This window comes from Habropoda laboriosa, unplaced genomic scaffold (genome assembly GCF_001263275.1).
Source record: "Habropoda laboriosa isolate 0110345459 unplaced genomic scaffold, ASM126327v1 scaffold88, whole genome shotgun sequence".
Lineage (NCBI taxonomy): Eukaryota > Metazoa > Arthropoda > Insecta > Hymenoptera > Apidae > Habropoda > Habropoda laboriosa.
Window position 1 is genome coordinate 628,751 of NW_017100219.1, and position 13,771 is coordinate 642,521.

At 41.6% G+C, this 13,771-nt stretch overlaps 1 protein-coding gene across 1 annotated transcript in view; it reads left to right on the forward strand.

Moving 5' to 3' along the window:
* The window catches only part of LOC108570994 (titin), a 42,329-nt gene that overhangs the window by 6,144 nt on the left and 22,414 nt on the right, over positions 1 to 13,771 (forward strand). The window contains exon 2 of the mRNA XM_017932939.1: positions 12,783 to 13,060. Within this exon, the coding sequence (XP_017788428.1) occupies positions 12,783 to 13,060 (278 nt within the window). The remainder of the gene's footprint in view (positions 1 to 12,782; positions 13,061 to 13,771) is intronic.

The window sequence follows — 13,771 nt, forward strand, 5'->3', positions numbered from 1 at the left end:
TCGCCCGTGGCGTGTGTCGTGTGCACGCAACTGCAATCACCTGCAATCGACTCCAATCGAGCGTATGTAAAGCGATAATAATTGTGCAGACAGCCTGGCCAAGTTCGGCAGTGATCTCATCTCCTGATTTCTGCCGCCTTTTAAAACGTTCGCCAATCGACAGCGAGTTTGTATATAACCGTCCCACAGGCCTTTGATCCGTTCATCGATTCTTCATACTTGTCGGTTAAGTCAGCTTAGTTTGACTATCTTTGACCTGGTTCCGATGAAACGCCTGTTATTCTTTTGCCTCCGATAACGTTTTACACAGACGAAATGACAATTACGGAATATGATTTAGTACTTGTGTACGCCAGTTGTGCGAATTACTACGCGGGTAGAAATAGAGCGAAACTGTGTAGAATTTGCGGGAGAGTTTTGTAGAATTGGTTGACGCGATGGTAAAATGGGTTGCGTGCACCTTTATCAACAGTGATCTAACTACAATCGAAGGCACGCGATACGAGGGAGAAAGAATTGATCGTGAAACACCGTGACCAAGTTTGACAGTGATGTCATCGGCCGTTGGCAGCTTGTTGAACGCGGAACCAATTGAATTTCATGCCGCGTTCTCCTTGGATCCTCTTACTTGACCCCCCTATATTGGATCGTCGCGATTATCTGTGTCACAATTCAAAGTCTTCCGAAGCTTAGTACGTGTGTACGTGTATGTAGATTCTCTGACAATACATATTATTCGTTCATACGTGGAACAGTTTATCCTCCGTGACAAGGTGAACTATCAATGCCCAAACTTGTGAATGATGTCACCGTTCACGAGGCTCTAACCAATGGAATTCCACATACGCAAATCTCGTACCTGGTTACGCGTAGCCTTGTTGTAAAACTGATAACGCCAGCGGTTCGGAAAATTTACGATTGTGTTGAAATAGTTCAACGTAAACATCGTTCGATTTCTGTGTACCGTGTATCAGTTGTGGCACGCGAGTATGTAATTCGTGTGATCGATTTGAAAGTATGCGGAATTGCTCGATTACGTTCGTTCGTTTTTTCCATTTCGATATTTAACGTTTTCTGCGCGGAGAGACACGTCATTACTATTTCTGTGTACGTAAAGGCAATAATTGGTTAGTTCGAATGTGTGTTTTTCGTTCAAAGTGCAGGTTTAATCTGCTTCGTGAGGAGTTTTAAATTGTTTTCTGTGTCCTTGTATGGGAATGCGGTTACAGATCCATTATCAGGATTTCTCGGTATGCAAAGGAGGAAAGGATAACGTTATGTTTTATTGAAAGTTGCAGCGTTGGATTGTGAGAATTGCGGGAGCTTCGATTCACTTTCGCGGAGATTTCGATTTCTTCGAAATTTATTCTCCTTTTGGTATCTATGATGTAAGTTCGAGATTTGGGAAATTGAGGGGGATATGAAAGCTTAGAGCTCTGATTCGCTTGGTAGGGTTCTTAGTGTCTTCAATATTCATGCCGCACGTTTCCCATTTCGTTCTGTATTACAAAAACTCTCGATTTGGAAAATTTCGGGGGAGAGTTTTCTCTGGTGGTTTAAGTATATGATCGATGTGGAAGCTCGAAGCTCTGATTCACTTTGCAGCGATCTCAGCTTCTTTAAAATTCATACCGCACTCTTCGACTTCTCTGTGACCTAAACTCTCGATTTCGAAAATTTCGGGGGGTATGAAAACTCACAGCTCTGATTCACTTTGCAGCGATCTCAATTTCTCCAAAATTCATTCTTCTCCCTTCATTCTCTATGACTCACACTCTCTATTTGAAAAATTTCGGGGGATATGAAAGCTCACAGCTCTGATTCACTTTGCAACGATCTCAATTTCTCCAAAATTCATTCTTCTCCCTTCATTCTCTATGACTCAAACTCTCAATTTCGAAAATTTCGAGGGATATGAAAGCTCAAAGCTCTGTTCACTTTGCAACGATCTCACCTTCTCCAAAATTCATACCACACTCTTCTCCCTTCATTCTCTATGGCCCAAACTCTCAATTTGGAATATTTCGGGGAATACGAAAGCTCAAAGCTCTGTTCACTTTGCAGGAATCTCAATTCTTTCAAAATTCATTCCCCGTCCTTTTCTCTCCATTCTTCTCTACGACTCAAACTTTCATTTTGGAAAATCTCGGGGGATACGAAAGCTCAAAGCTCTGATTCACTTTGCAGCCATCTCAATTCCTTCAAAATTTATTCCTCATTTCTCTCTCTTCATTCTCTATGGCCCAGACTCTTAATTTAGAAAATTTCGAGGGATACGAAAGCTCAAAGCTCTGATTCACTTTGCAGCCATCTCAGTTCCTTCAAAATTTATTCCTCATTTCTCTTTCTTCATTCTCCATGGCCCAGACTCTCAATTTAGAAAATTTCGAGGGATACGAAAGCTCAAAGCTCTGATTCACTTTGCAGCCATCTCAGTTCCTTCAAAATTTATTCCTCATTTCTCTCTCTTCATTCTCTATGGCCCAGACTCTCAATTTAGAAAATTTCGAGGGATACGAAAGCTCAAAGCTCTGATTCACTTTGCAGCGATCTCAGTGTCTTCAAAATTCACACTACATTCTGACTCAAACTCTCGAATTGAAAAATTCGAAAGTTCAAAGGGAAGCCTTTCGATAGACATAAAAGCTCAGGGGCAGCATCAGTTGGTTCCCGTGACATCAGTTTTGAGGTCTCGCGCTGGTCGATGAAATACTTGGCAGTCGGGCTTCCGCCAGACGCACACGCACACAAATATATAACATTTACCATCCACCCTATGAATATCAATTTCTTCCGCCAACGGCGGCGAGACCAGGGCGAATTCAACAGGTACTCCGAAGGGAAATTCAACCTAGGTGAATCTTTTATTTTTCTTTAGATCCAATTAACGTAACAATCGAAACCGGACTCTTTGAGCGTCTTTAACGAGAGCACTCGACTTAATTGCATGCACGCGCGCGAGCTCCCAGCTTCGGCCGACTTAATGACGGCAATTTCGACGGCCTTCTGCTTTCTTCTTCTTCTCCTCCTTCACCATGGAACAGCGTTTCGCGCGTCTCTATAAACGGACTTTACACTCTGGATCAAGAAAGTTGCTTTCCTAGCTGGTGTGGTGGTATTCATTCGATCTGCCGGGAAATTTATCCGACCGCAACTCGGGGTATTAATAATGCCTCTGGGGATTAGTTTCGTCGTCGCGTCGCGTCGATTGTCTTTCGGCAGACAGATCTGAAATACCGCATTCGTGCTACCGTGAAATAGTAATCGTCCGTCGATCACCCTTTCGCGACACGAAAATTTTGAATTCGTAGAAGAAAATTACTTAACAGACACGAAAAATGTGTGTTCACAGTTTTGCATAAATTATGCAAACATAGAATAATCGCCTGATTTTGAAAGTTAAATTAAAAAGGCATTATGGATGGTATTCAAACTTTTCTTGTATATCAGAAAGAGCAACGTTTACCATTTTGTTTAGTCAAATAGGATAATTCCGGTGGAGATGGACCAGGCAAGTATTTCCTACATTATCCGTCAAATGTGGAACGCGTCAGTATTCTTTTGTTTTACGGAAAGCGATCGAGCGTGGCTCTCGGTGTTTTTTCTTCCATATCTGGCGGATAATGTAGGAAATACTTGCCTGGTCCTTCTTTCCCGAAATTACCCTAAAGACTTAGTTTCGTTTTGTCTTGTGCTGAGATGCACAGGTTCAGTTTTATAGCTAGGAGAACAGGCCAGATGATTTTCCAGAGAAAAGTGAATTAGCATTATCGTTTGAAACTCGTTATAATTCCATTTGTATCGATACGAATCTAATTTTTCAAGTTTTAGATATTCACTTTTGGAGAGTCGTTAATGGGACATTTTGTCGAAAGTTGAAAAGCTGTTTTCGTGGTGACGGCAAGAATTTAGGCGACGTAATTTTTCAAACTAAGCGATAAGACAGTGCTTGGTTGAAGAAATAAATTAGCGAGCATTGGTCTTTTTGATTGTACGATACAAGTTCGAGTCGAATCTACGATGCTTTTATCGTTTACCTTCTAAAATTGGGAGATTATTCTGCTAGAAAGTGTAGCAGCTATAGCTAAGCCTCGCTTTGCACTTGTATTATCTTAATTGACTAATAAAGATGTTATCGTTACTATTGTCGTTACTTTGATATTTGGAAGCAAGTGGGGGTGAAACACGGAAAAGATAAAACCGTGAAAGGTATTTGATGGAAATCTTATTCGTAAAGTCTGTGTTACACGAATGTTACCTACACTGTCGCTCAAAAGTTTGAAGTAAGTTTTTTATACAAACGTACGCAGTGGTTCTATTAGAAATATCGTATTGACACATTAAAATAGCATCACACAAGCATGATTTAAGATTGAAATGGAAATTAGTATCCGTCTGAGCTCTTGTGGAATATAAAAGAACGTTCAACATCTAAAATAGATCTGTGGAGATATTTATAAGAAGCTTGGGGTAATATTAAGCTGGAAACGATTGAAAAATTCATCGCTACGGCGAAGAAATTATTTGAAATTATCATACAGAAAAAAGGAGGATTCTTTGGCGAAAAAACACTTTGCTGAATTTGTCTTGTTTTTCTAAAAAATAAGTATAAAATAATTGCAACTTTTACTTTCAATTGTAATTGAGTACAGTTTTACTATTATAGTATAGTAGAATAATATTTTTATTTATTACTTATACGTATTTATTAATATTTATTACAAACGGTTAAAGATTGTGAAAATCGCACTATTTCACTAATAAATCTGAAGATTCTCACATCTTTCGACGCCTGTCGCTTCTTTCTCCATCAACCGATTTCGATGAAATTTTCAGCACGTGTACAATTGGCATAAATCTACAAAACGTATATTTCAAATTTTCATTACAAGCCCAGATAAAAAAGTTGTTAAAGATGACCTTTACAATTCTCTAATTCTAATTCTAATTTTCAAATTGCAACATTTTCAAAATTTTTTCTACACGTCATCTAGTACACCAATCCTTCTAACTTCTCAAAAAATCTCAAGTCGTTAGGTCCAATTGCAAAAAAGTTATACCGTTTTAAAAAGTGTCCGAATATTGGTGGGAGACACTGTACCTATCTCGTATCTCGTCGCGTGACGAGAGAGCGTCCTTGTCGAAAGTAGCTGCGAGGAGCATTGTTTTCGATTGTTCGACGTGCAAACAGAGCCACCGAGAACACGATGTGTTCCCGCTGGCACCGAACACGCTTAGCCGACGTGTACACACAGCCTCGCGTAATCGTGTTCTCCAGACTCATGCTCTTGCTTAAGAGTTTGCTCGGCGTTGCACTCGTTCCGAGCGCCTAATGCGTTATTACCCTGAAAGTTGCAAAGAGCTCTCAACGTGGAAAACTTCTCGTACTTAACCCTCGAGCAAAACTTCCTCTTCTTCTTCTTCTTCTCTGGCAAAGAGGAAAAATGACAATCGCGTTAAAGAAAAAAGAAATTCGCTCCTAAATGGAAATTTCAAAATTCTCCGATAAAAACGATAAAAACCCAGTTTCCCTTGGTAACTCTGATCCACCTGGCTGAAAGACAGAATATAAAGATCCCTCTTTAACGTTATTAGCAAAACGTTACTCGTTATCGAATTACAGCGTTAAGCCGGCGAACGAGCGTGCTCTCGCCAAGTACTTATAATGATCAACGCTAACGAACCGAAAACGGAGGCTACACGTGAAACTGTTTCAAAGAGACACAGCGAGTGTGTTGGTGAAACGTGGGTATGGATAAAAGCGAATAAAGACGTGATTAAAAGGGAAACATGATTTCTGGGTATTCGTCTTGGATTAATTCAGAGTCACAGAGTCACTTCTGTTCGACGATTATGGTTATATGTTCCGTGGATGCTGCAGATTATGTGTATTCCGTGGATTATATAGATTAGATACTTTCATGCAACGCTTAAGGCGAAAGCAAAATCTTAACTGGAGTTTTATCTGAGTACTCTTTACGAGTATGGTCGAGGTATAGTCGGTGGAAGAAATATAGCGAGGTCGTAAATTAACACGTTCGCTATCAAGTGTTTTATTTACTGTAGCGCATCGTACAAAATGCACAGTTTGAGTATTTAACCTGTTAAATATTCTTAGAACACAATAATTTATTTATCGAGGGATTATTCATTTTTACTTGTACTCTTACGCCTGTATCGAACGTAAAATACGTCACATTCACGTTTGCAAGAATGAAAAGAAAGGAACGGTTATAATTCTCACTCATTTTTAATTATAAATTAGAAACAGTATGTCCAATACCTCGTTTCACGGACAAAACAATAGATGTGCTTACGCTGGGCGAAAGTTGCACTTTTGTAGCGAAAGGGTTAAAAGGGTACACATCTTCCAAAGCTGTGTCACTGGGAAAAAGGTAGCTATACATATAGAACTGACACTCGTTCATCGAAGGAACGTCCTGTGTTCCTGTGTGAAAGTTGTTTTTATTAGCACATTGCTGACGGTATATTACGAAATGGATAGAAACTGGAAAATGATAAATTGACACATTTCACGTGTATGTTTTTTAGCACTTCATTCAATAATAGAAGCGTAGATTCAGTAGTAGAGATGTAGAAAAACGGTGTGTTAGGATTGAATCAAAGTTAAGGCATACTTTATGCATCCTTGATACTCTCGACCGTGTAAACTTTAACACCTGACTGTTCTTACGATCTCGCTATATTTCTTCCATCGACTATACACGAGTAGAGAAACGTTACATATTCCATTGGCATTGCACCGAGTCGCGCAGTTTTTCCTGTTTCAAGTCGCAGAACGCACCGATCGTAGTCCAGTTAATTCGAATTGTTTCCGATGGAGAAGAACGAACGTCGAAACACGGTGAATTTCAACCGAATGCCCGATGCACCGAATTAAATAATTCAACGAGCAATTTCGGCGAGCGTGTCGTAGGCTATGGAAGTCGATACACGCCTCCTGGCTGTGTACGACCTCTGGCCCCCTGAATAATGCCGGAATGCCTCTAGAGCCGCGCACAATCCACGGCAATTCGTCGCGGAACTAATTGTACACGTTCAACAACGTCGATGAAATTCACGCCTTTCTGTTTTTCCCCTCGTACTACTTTCTTCACTTCTGTGATGGAGGAGTGATAGAATTTACCTGTGCGTGTTTTGCCTGGAACGAGAGTTGCACGGAGAATACGTGAGCCGGAACGATAGAGGTGCCAAAGAGGAGTGTTCGAGATTGGGTATAGTCGGTGGAAGCGATGTGGCGAGGTCGTAAAATCAGTGAAGCGTGAAAGTAACGTAATGTAGGGAGATAAGGAGCTCTAAACTCACCCAGGTGTCGGTCGATGTTAACTTGGAATTGGTTCTTCCATTGCGGTATATTTAAAAAATTTGTCTGCGCCTTAATCGCTGACGGACGAAAATTACTACTGTAGGACCGCCAGCGTTTTTGCCTTCGTTCGAGGCGTTAAAAGCGAGGGCAATAAAGCTCGGGTAGGGAACAGACCCTTTTCGCGAGGGTCTTTGGTTAGTTTTTACCGTTGTACCAGGAGGTTGTGTTTGCGTGGTGGGAGTGTCAATGTTCGGGAGAGAAGGAAGAAGGTGCATGTTTAAAAAAGCAAGAGCGTGGAATGAGTGACAGTATGGGATAACATTTGGAAGAAAGGAGACTTTGAGTTGATAGCGTGCAAAGAAAGATTCTGTGGGGAAAATTCAGTGTGGAAACAGTACGGTTTATAGTTGACGTAAACATTTAGTCTTCTTTTATTCACTTTTGTCAATAAATTATTATTACTGCTATTATTTTAAATACACTTTCCGAGCCTCAATCGCAAGTCCAAAACAAAATCCCACACTATTGAGCAGGAGGCGACTGGGGCTTAATACTGTATAGCTTAGCATTGACTGCCACGTTGGTCACCTGTGATTATTTCCTCGATGGGGCCATGGTAATCGTCGGTGACCGGAGTGCCTCAAATGTTCAGAATGTTCAACATCGTAGCTAACCAGGCATTATTTTGAATTAAAAAAAAAAAATAATATTATGCTTAGAATAATGAAAATTCGTTGGCAGTCAACGTCTTGAAAGAAAGATCGTAAGCAGATATTTTGGACGTCAATTCATAAATGACAGACGACCCTGTGCGTCACTGCTTAATTCTTTAATTCACGACCTCGCTATATCGCTTCCACCAACTATACTTGAGAATCTCGTGTGAACGGAGGTTGCGTGGCCACCCAAGGATTTGGGTTGACGTGACTGAATGTCTCCGAGGCATATCTGCGTAGAATGAGACGAAAATAGTAATAGAGAGAGATAGAGAGAATGTACGAGTGCAAGAATAAAAGAGGCTGGAAGATGCATGCGCGAGGTCAGAGTGGAACAGTCACTGTGAAAAACAGCGTAGAGACATGTTCGTTTTGAGAAGCAACAACGTGGACCGGTGTGGAATAATGTTAAGTTTAAATGTATACACAGTTCCGTTTTATTTCAAATTACACTTGCCCAGTCTCTGCGATATCCACAACTATACCATGAATAGAAAATTCGCGTGTGATTCTCTGTCGAGTATAGCGACGCGTGAGATGCAGAGAAACTTGTGCGCTTCGAGCGGAGGCGTTCCGAGACTGGCTGGATCTGAAGATCTATTGATAATCCGCTTTTGGTTCGCGCTCGGTGAACGTGTTAACGATCGAAAAGGTCGGTGTGCACAGTGACCGGAAATCCAAAGGCGAAGCAAGAACTATCCGAGACTAGTCGCAACCGCGCTTTGTGGCATGTTTCCACGACCTGGAAATTCATCTGCTGAAAAGGACGGAAGTTCCTGTTGCGTTCGAAGAGTATAGTCGATGGAAAAAATATAGGGAGCTAATCGGTCGGGAGTCCAAGTGGACATGTTTCGAGTGTTCTAACGAGAGAAATATGAGAAAATAAGGATTTGGCTCTGTCGTCTTTGAAATTCTTCTAAAATTGTTCCTGAAGCAATTTTTATCGCTTCATCTACTGTTTTCTTCCAATGATTATCGTTTGTGTCGTTTGCTCCGTTCCGTGTCAGTTCCACGTTCTTATAACTCGACTAGTAAATTGATCTACATTGGTCTACACTGTCTACACAGCTTTGTGACACGTCAAGCACAGAAAAAAACTTCGAACATTAACCCTTTGACTACGAAAGGCGTAAATATAGGCCCTCTACATTTTTCTTACTGTAACACCTTCACTGTTAAACTTAACGCAGTGCCTACAAAGTACCAAACTGTCGAGATAAACTGTTCAAAATTCGTCAACTAAATGGCAGATTTCGATTGTTTTTAAAAAGAATTTCTCTCTTTTTCAGAATATTTGTATCGACGAAGGCTAATTATCGTTCCGTCTTAAATTTATTCCGTCTAAACGCAATCGATTTGGCATTAAGTCCTTCGTTGCATGCGACTGTAAAACGGAAACAAATTTGTGTTGAAGGAAGTTGGTTACGAATAAATAGCAAGGCGTGACTAGGGTTACGCTATGTACCCACACGGTAGTAGTGAGATTTTTATTAGTTGTTAACCTACGGCTTTGGAGGTCCGTGCAAGACTGCCCTCCTGTCGCCTCGCTTTTTTCTTACCGCCTTTCGGCTACGTGTTAATCATCCCTGATTGGTTAACCCGTCGCATCGGTGTTAACCAATCAGGTAATTTCTTTCCGAGTCGCTCCGTGTCCCTTGCGCCCTTGGCGCGCTTTTTCGGGGACCGCAGTGCGACTTGGCGGGGGAGGTTTTTCCCGTGACGCCATTTGACGACACAGCTGAGTTTCCTCCAGGTCAAGTACTCGTGACCTGCCGGTCTGGGCCTCGTACGGCGGACCTTTCGGAAACCCTTGGTTTATGATGTGTAGCTGGTCGCTACACTGTCAAGAAAATCTCGGTAAATCCGGTAATAAAAATTGCGCATATCGCGCCGTCTATACCGATGGTTCTGCGCGAGAGTGCGCCGCAGTCAAAGTATACTACATAAAATATCGCCAGTCGTCACTTGTCGTCCTTTATTTTACATATTCTAAATCTTAACTACATCTAGATCAAGCTACACCCCCCACTCGATGCTTCAATTCACGTCCTGGCTATATTTCTTCCACCGACTATACCATTCCATTCGAAATCGTTCAACAATCCCTCTTAATTTTCCCGTCGATTGGAAAATTAGCTAATCCAACAGTAGGATCGATAATTGAATAGGTTTGGGTACCAAAGAATTTTTTAATCTAGCTTCTTTGTTCCCTCCGGTATAATTCCCCGTTTGAAAATCTCTCGTTTCGTCGTTAAGTGGAATTCTACCGTGAAAATTCTCGGAAAATAAATCCCTTTGGAGTATTCCACGCGCGCGTGGCCGTTCAGCTCTTATAAGGACACGTTCGACGGCACTCGACGTGGAAACTGAACCCTCCAAGAGGAGGGCGAGGAAGAGGTGGAGTATTGGTAGCGGTAGTAGTATGTTCAGGGTGCAAGAGTGGCTCTGGTTATGCGATACGATGCAGGCGTATGCATAAACGCCATCTGCGTTCGATCTCGCATTACCTGCATTCCGTCCAGCTAAGCACCGTCGTCGTTTTTAATCTAGGATAACCGTGGTATTCATTATGCAGCGCGTTTCATGTCGATAATTAACGGACGACCATGGAGAGAACGAGGCTGCTCTTCAATTTTCCGTCTAACGTGCCGCGAAATCGAGTCTGCCGGCGATTAACTCTTAACTACCCTACTCCTCTTTCCCCTCCATTCTTTTTCTACCCTTTTTCTCTTTTCTCTCTTTTGTAATTGTTGGGCGAGGGAAATTTACCGAGTCCTTGGGGAAAAGAGGGTTTCGAAGTTGCGTCATTGGCCAACTGTTTTAACCCTTTAACTCTCGCGTTTTTCTCGATTTGGTATGCAAATAAGATTGATTTTATCTTCTTTTTTTTTTCATTTTTTCCAAGGTCTGTGGAAATAAGTTTCCCATTATTTATATCGCTGTGATCTTTAGGTTTTAGGCTTTAACTCTAATTCTCAAATTTTTCTCAATTTCATATGCAAATAAGATCAATTTTACTTTTTTAAATTTTCCCTAGGTTTGTAGAAATAAATATCTCATTATTTATATCGCTGTAAACTTCAGGTTCGTGGTCTCACTGGCCAACCGCATTAACCCTTTCATTCTCAAATCTTTTTCAATTTGATATGCAAATAAGATCAATTTTATCTTTTTTTCAATTATTCTCTAGATCTGTAGAATTAAATTTCCCATTATTTAAAGCTGTAAACTTCAGGTCCGTGGTCTCACTGGCCAACCGCATTAACCCTTTAATTCTCAAATTTTTCTCAATCTTATTTTTTTTTCAATTATTCTCTAGGTTTGTAGAAGTAAGTTTCCCATTATTTCCCCATAAATTTTCTAAATTTGAACTCGCGATCTTCAGATCTCTAGCATTACTGGCCAACCGCTTCAATCCTTGATCTCTCAAATTTTTCTCAACTTGATATGCAAATAAGATCAGTTTCATTTTTTTTTTAATATTTCCTAGATCTACAGAATGAAATTTCCCATTATTTAAAGCTCTAAACTTTAGATCCGCAGTCTCACTGGCCTCTAACTCCCAAACTTTGAATAATACAAGCTTCCCATTATTTATAACACTACAACTTTTTTCTTCCATATCAGGAAAAATAACGCAATCTAAAAAACGAAAGAAAACAATTAAAAAAATCCAACCCTCTCTCCTCCCTCTCCGCCAAGCTTCCCATTGCTCTTCCAAATCGACAAGAAAAATCTTCTCTTCCTTCGCGATCGTTACAGCCGGAGACCGAAAAATCCGTTGGAAAATCTGCAAACTGAAGAATCCACCGTACACCGGTCGGACACCGCGCGACTCGTTGATTTAATCGAAAATCATCGGCGCGAGGCGGAAGTCAAACAAAAGGTTACGTTTCAGCGAACTCGAACGATCCTACGCACCGTGAGCCGCGGGTCGAATCGCGTTCGAGCATGTCGCTTGTCGGTGCTGTGTCTTTAACCGTGAACTATGCAGATACTTGTTCCACGAGGAGCTAATCGCTTCCCGGTGAATTTTTATCTTCAACGTTAAAGCCGATTGTGACGCAACGCCGCCACGTAATACTCTATAAATAAACCCTTCTGTTTTCTTCCTTGTTATTCCCGCAACATTTATCTACGACGTTTCGTAACCACGCAATTCTTCTTTTTTCATTCACACAATTCGCATAAATTCACGTACAGAGAACAAGACGTTGCTTGGAACTGGCCGTGAAAGTAGACTGTAATTACCAAGGTGATGCCAATCGATTAGCAGGATCTTTCGTAATTGTCTTCGCAGCGAGGAGTTCATTGGCAGAGGAAATTTATTCAACCCCGGGCTCTGGTAGATCCGATAAAAGGCGTTTAAAGAGCGAGAAATTCCGGACGCAGAGTGTTAAGGGTAAAATATGCGATCCATTAGACAAAGTGACACTCAGACTAACAACATTACGATACTCTCTAATTTATCTCGGCTCGGTTGAACGGCGAAGAGAGTATGCAGCCGGCTTCCAGGTTGTAATTTTCTAACGCAAGAGAGTCATCTATGGTTATATTAACAGCACACAGCCACTCGAATTAATTGAATTGAACGTGAGCTCGCGCTAATAATGTTTCCAACTTTATCGACCTTCCTCCTCCGTTATCAGTCCTCCCTCTCTTTGTTTCTCTACATAGAAGACATTGTATTCGTTGTTTCAACTTGTGCTGACCATGGTTCCGTTCTATTTCGTTCACAGAGAGATGTCACTAAGTCAAGAACGAGCGAATTCATCGACAAAGAGCAGGTGACTAGTATGGTAGCGCAGGATGTCGTTGATGACGTTCGGTTCGACAGATTCACCAGCTCGGCTCCCAGATCTCGCGGCGGTTCTCCGCGGAAAGGTTCGCCGGAGAGAGCCGGTTATCCGCGAGGAATCCCCGGACTGCGGGAGGACGATCGACCCAAACCGATTCCAGCGGCTGGAAAGCCGAGTCGACCTCCTCAGCGAGACCAGGGTCCGGAGGAGACGAAAAGGTAGCTATTGGGAGGAGGTCCTTGTTTTGCTGCTAATATGGAACACCTGATTTTGAAGGCTTGTGTAAGCACAATTTAAGTATAGTTGGAGCCACGATATAGCGAGGTCGTAAATTAAATTCTCAAGAATCGGCATCGATTGATGTTGCGGCACTCAAGGCCGTGTGTTGCAGTCTGTTTGAGGGTTCCAACAATAAACGAATGGTAGCATATGATTTGGTACTTCAAGTAGAAAATGGTATTTCATTTACAAATGGAAAATATGTTAATATTAAAGCTACACAATCCTTTTGCATTTTCTATCTGCATCTTGTAACCGTACTTCCAAATGCGGCTTTTCCCAGAAGAAAAAAACCCTAAATTGTCCTAGCTGAACTCAATTTTCAGTAAATATATTAGAATCAGTTTGACTTTCGCTGGATAGAAGAATTCTTTGTACGGTCCTGACCATGGTTTCAAGTACTTATCTGCTCGTATCTCTGTCAATTTTCGGGTCCCGGCAGCTAAAACAAGCGACTGCTAAGTTCATCGGTGTCCGTCTCGCTCGAAATCTATTTCCAAAGTGTCCTCTCCGCGTCGTATTCGCTCCGAAAAACCGTTGGAGCCCCCTCGTTCGACTTTCCGGGGAAAGGGCTTAGTTTATGGCACCCTCAGGTACCCGCGCGCTTTCTCTTCCTGGGTTACAAAGTCCAGGCCACCACTTCGCCGCCG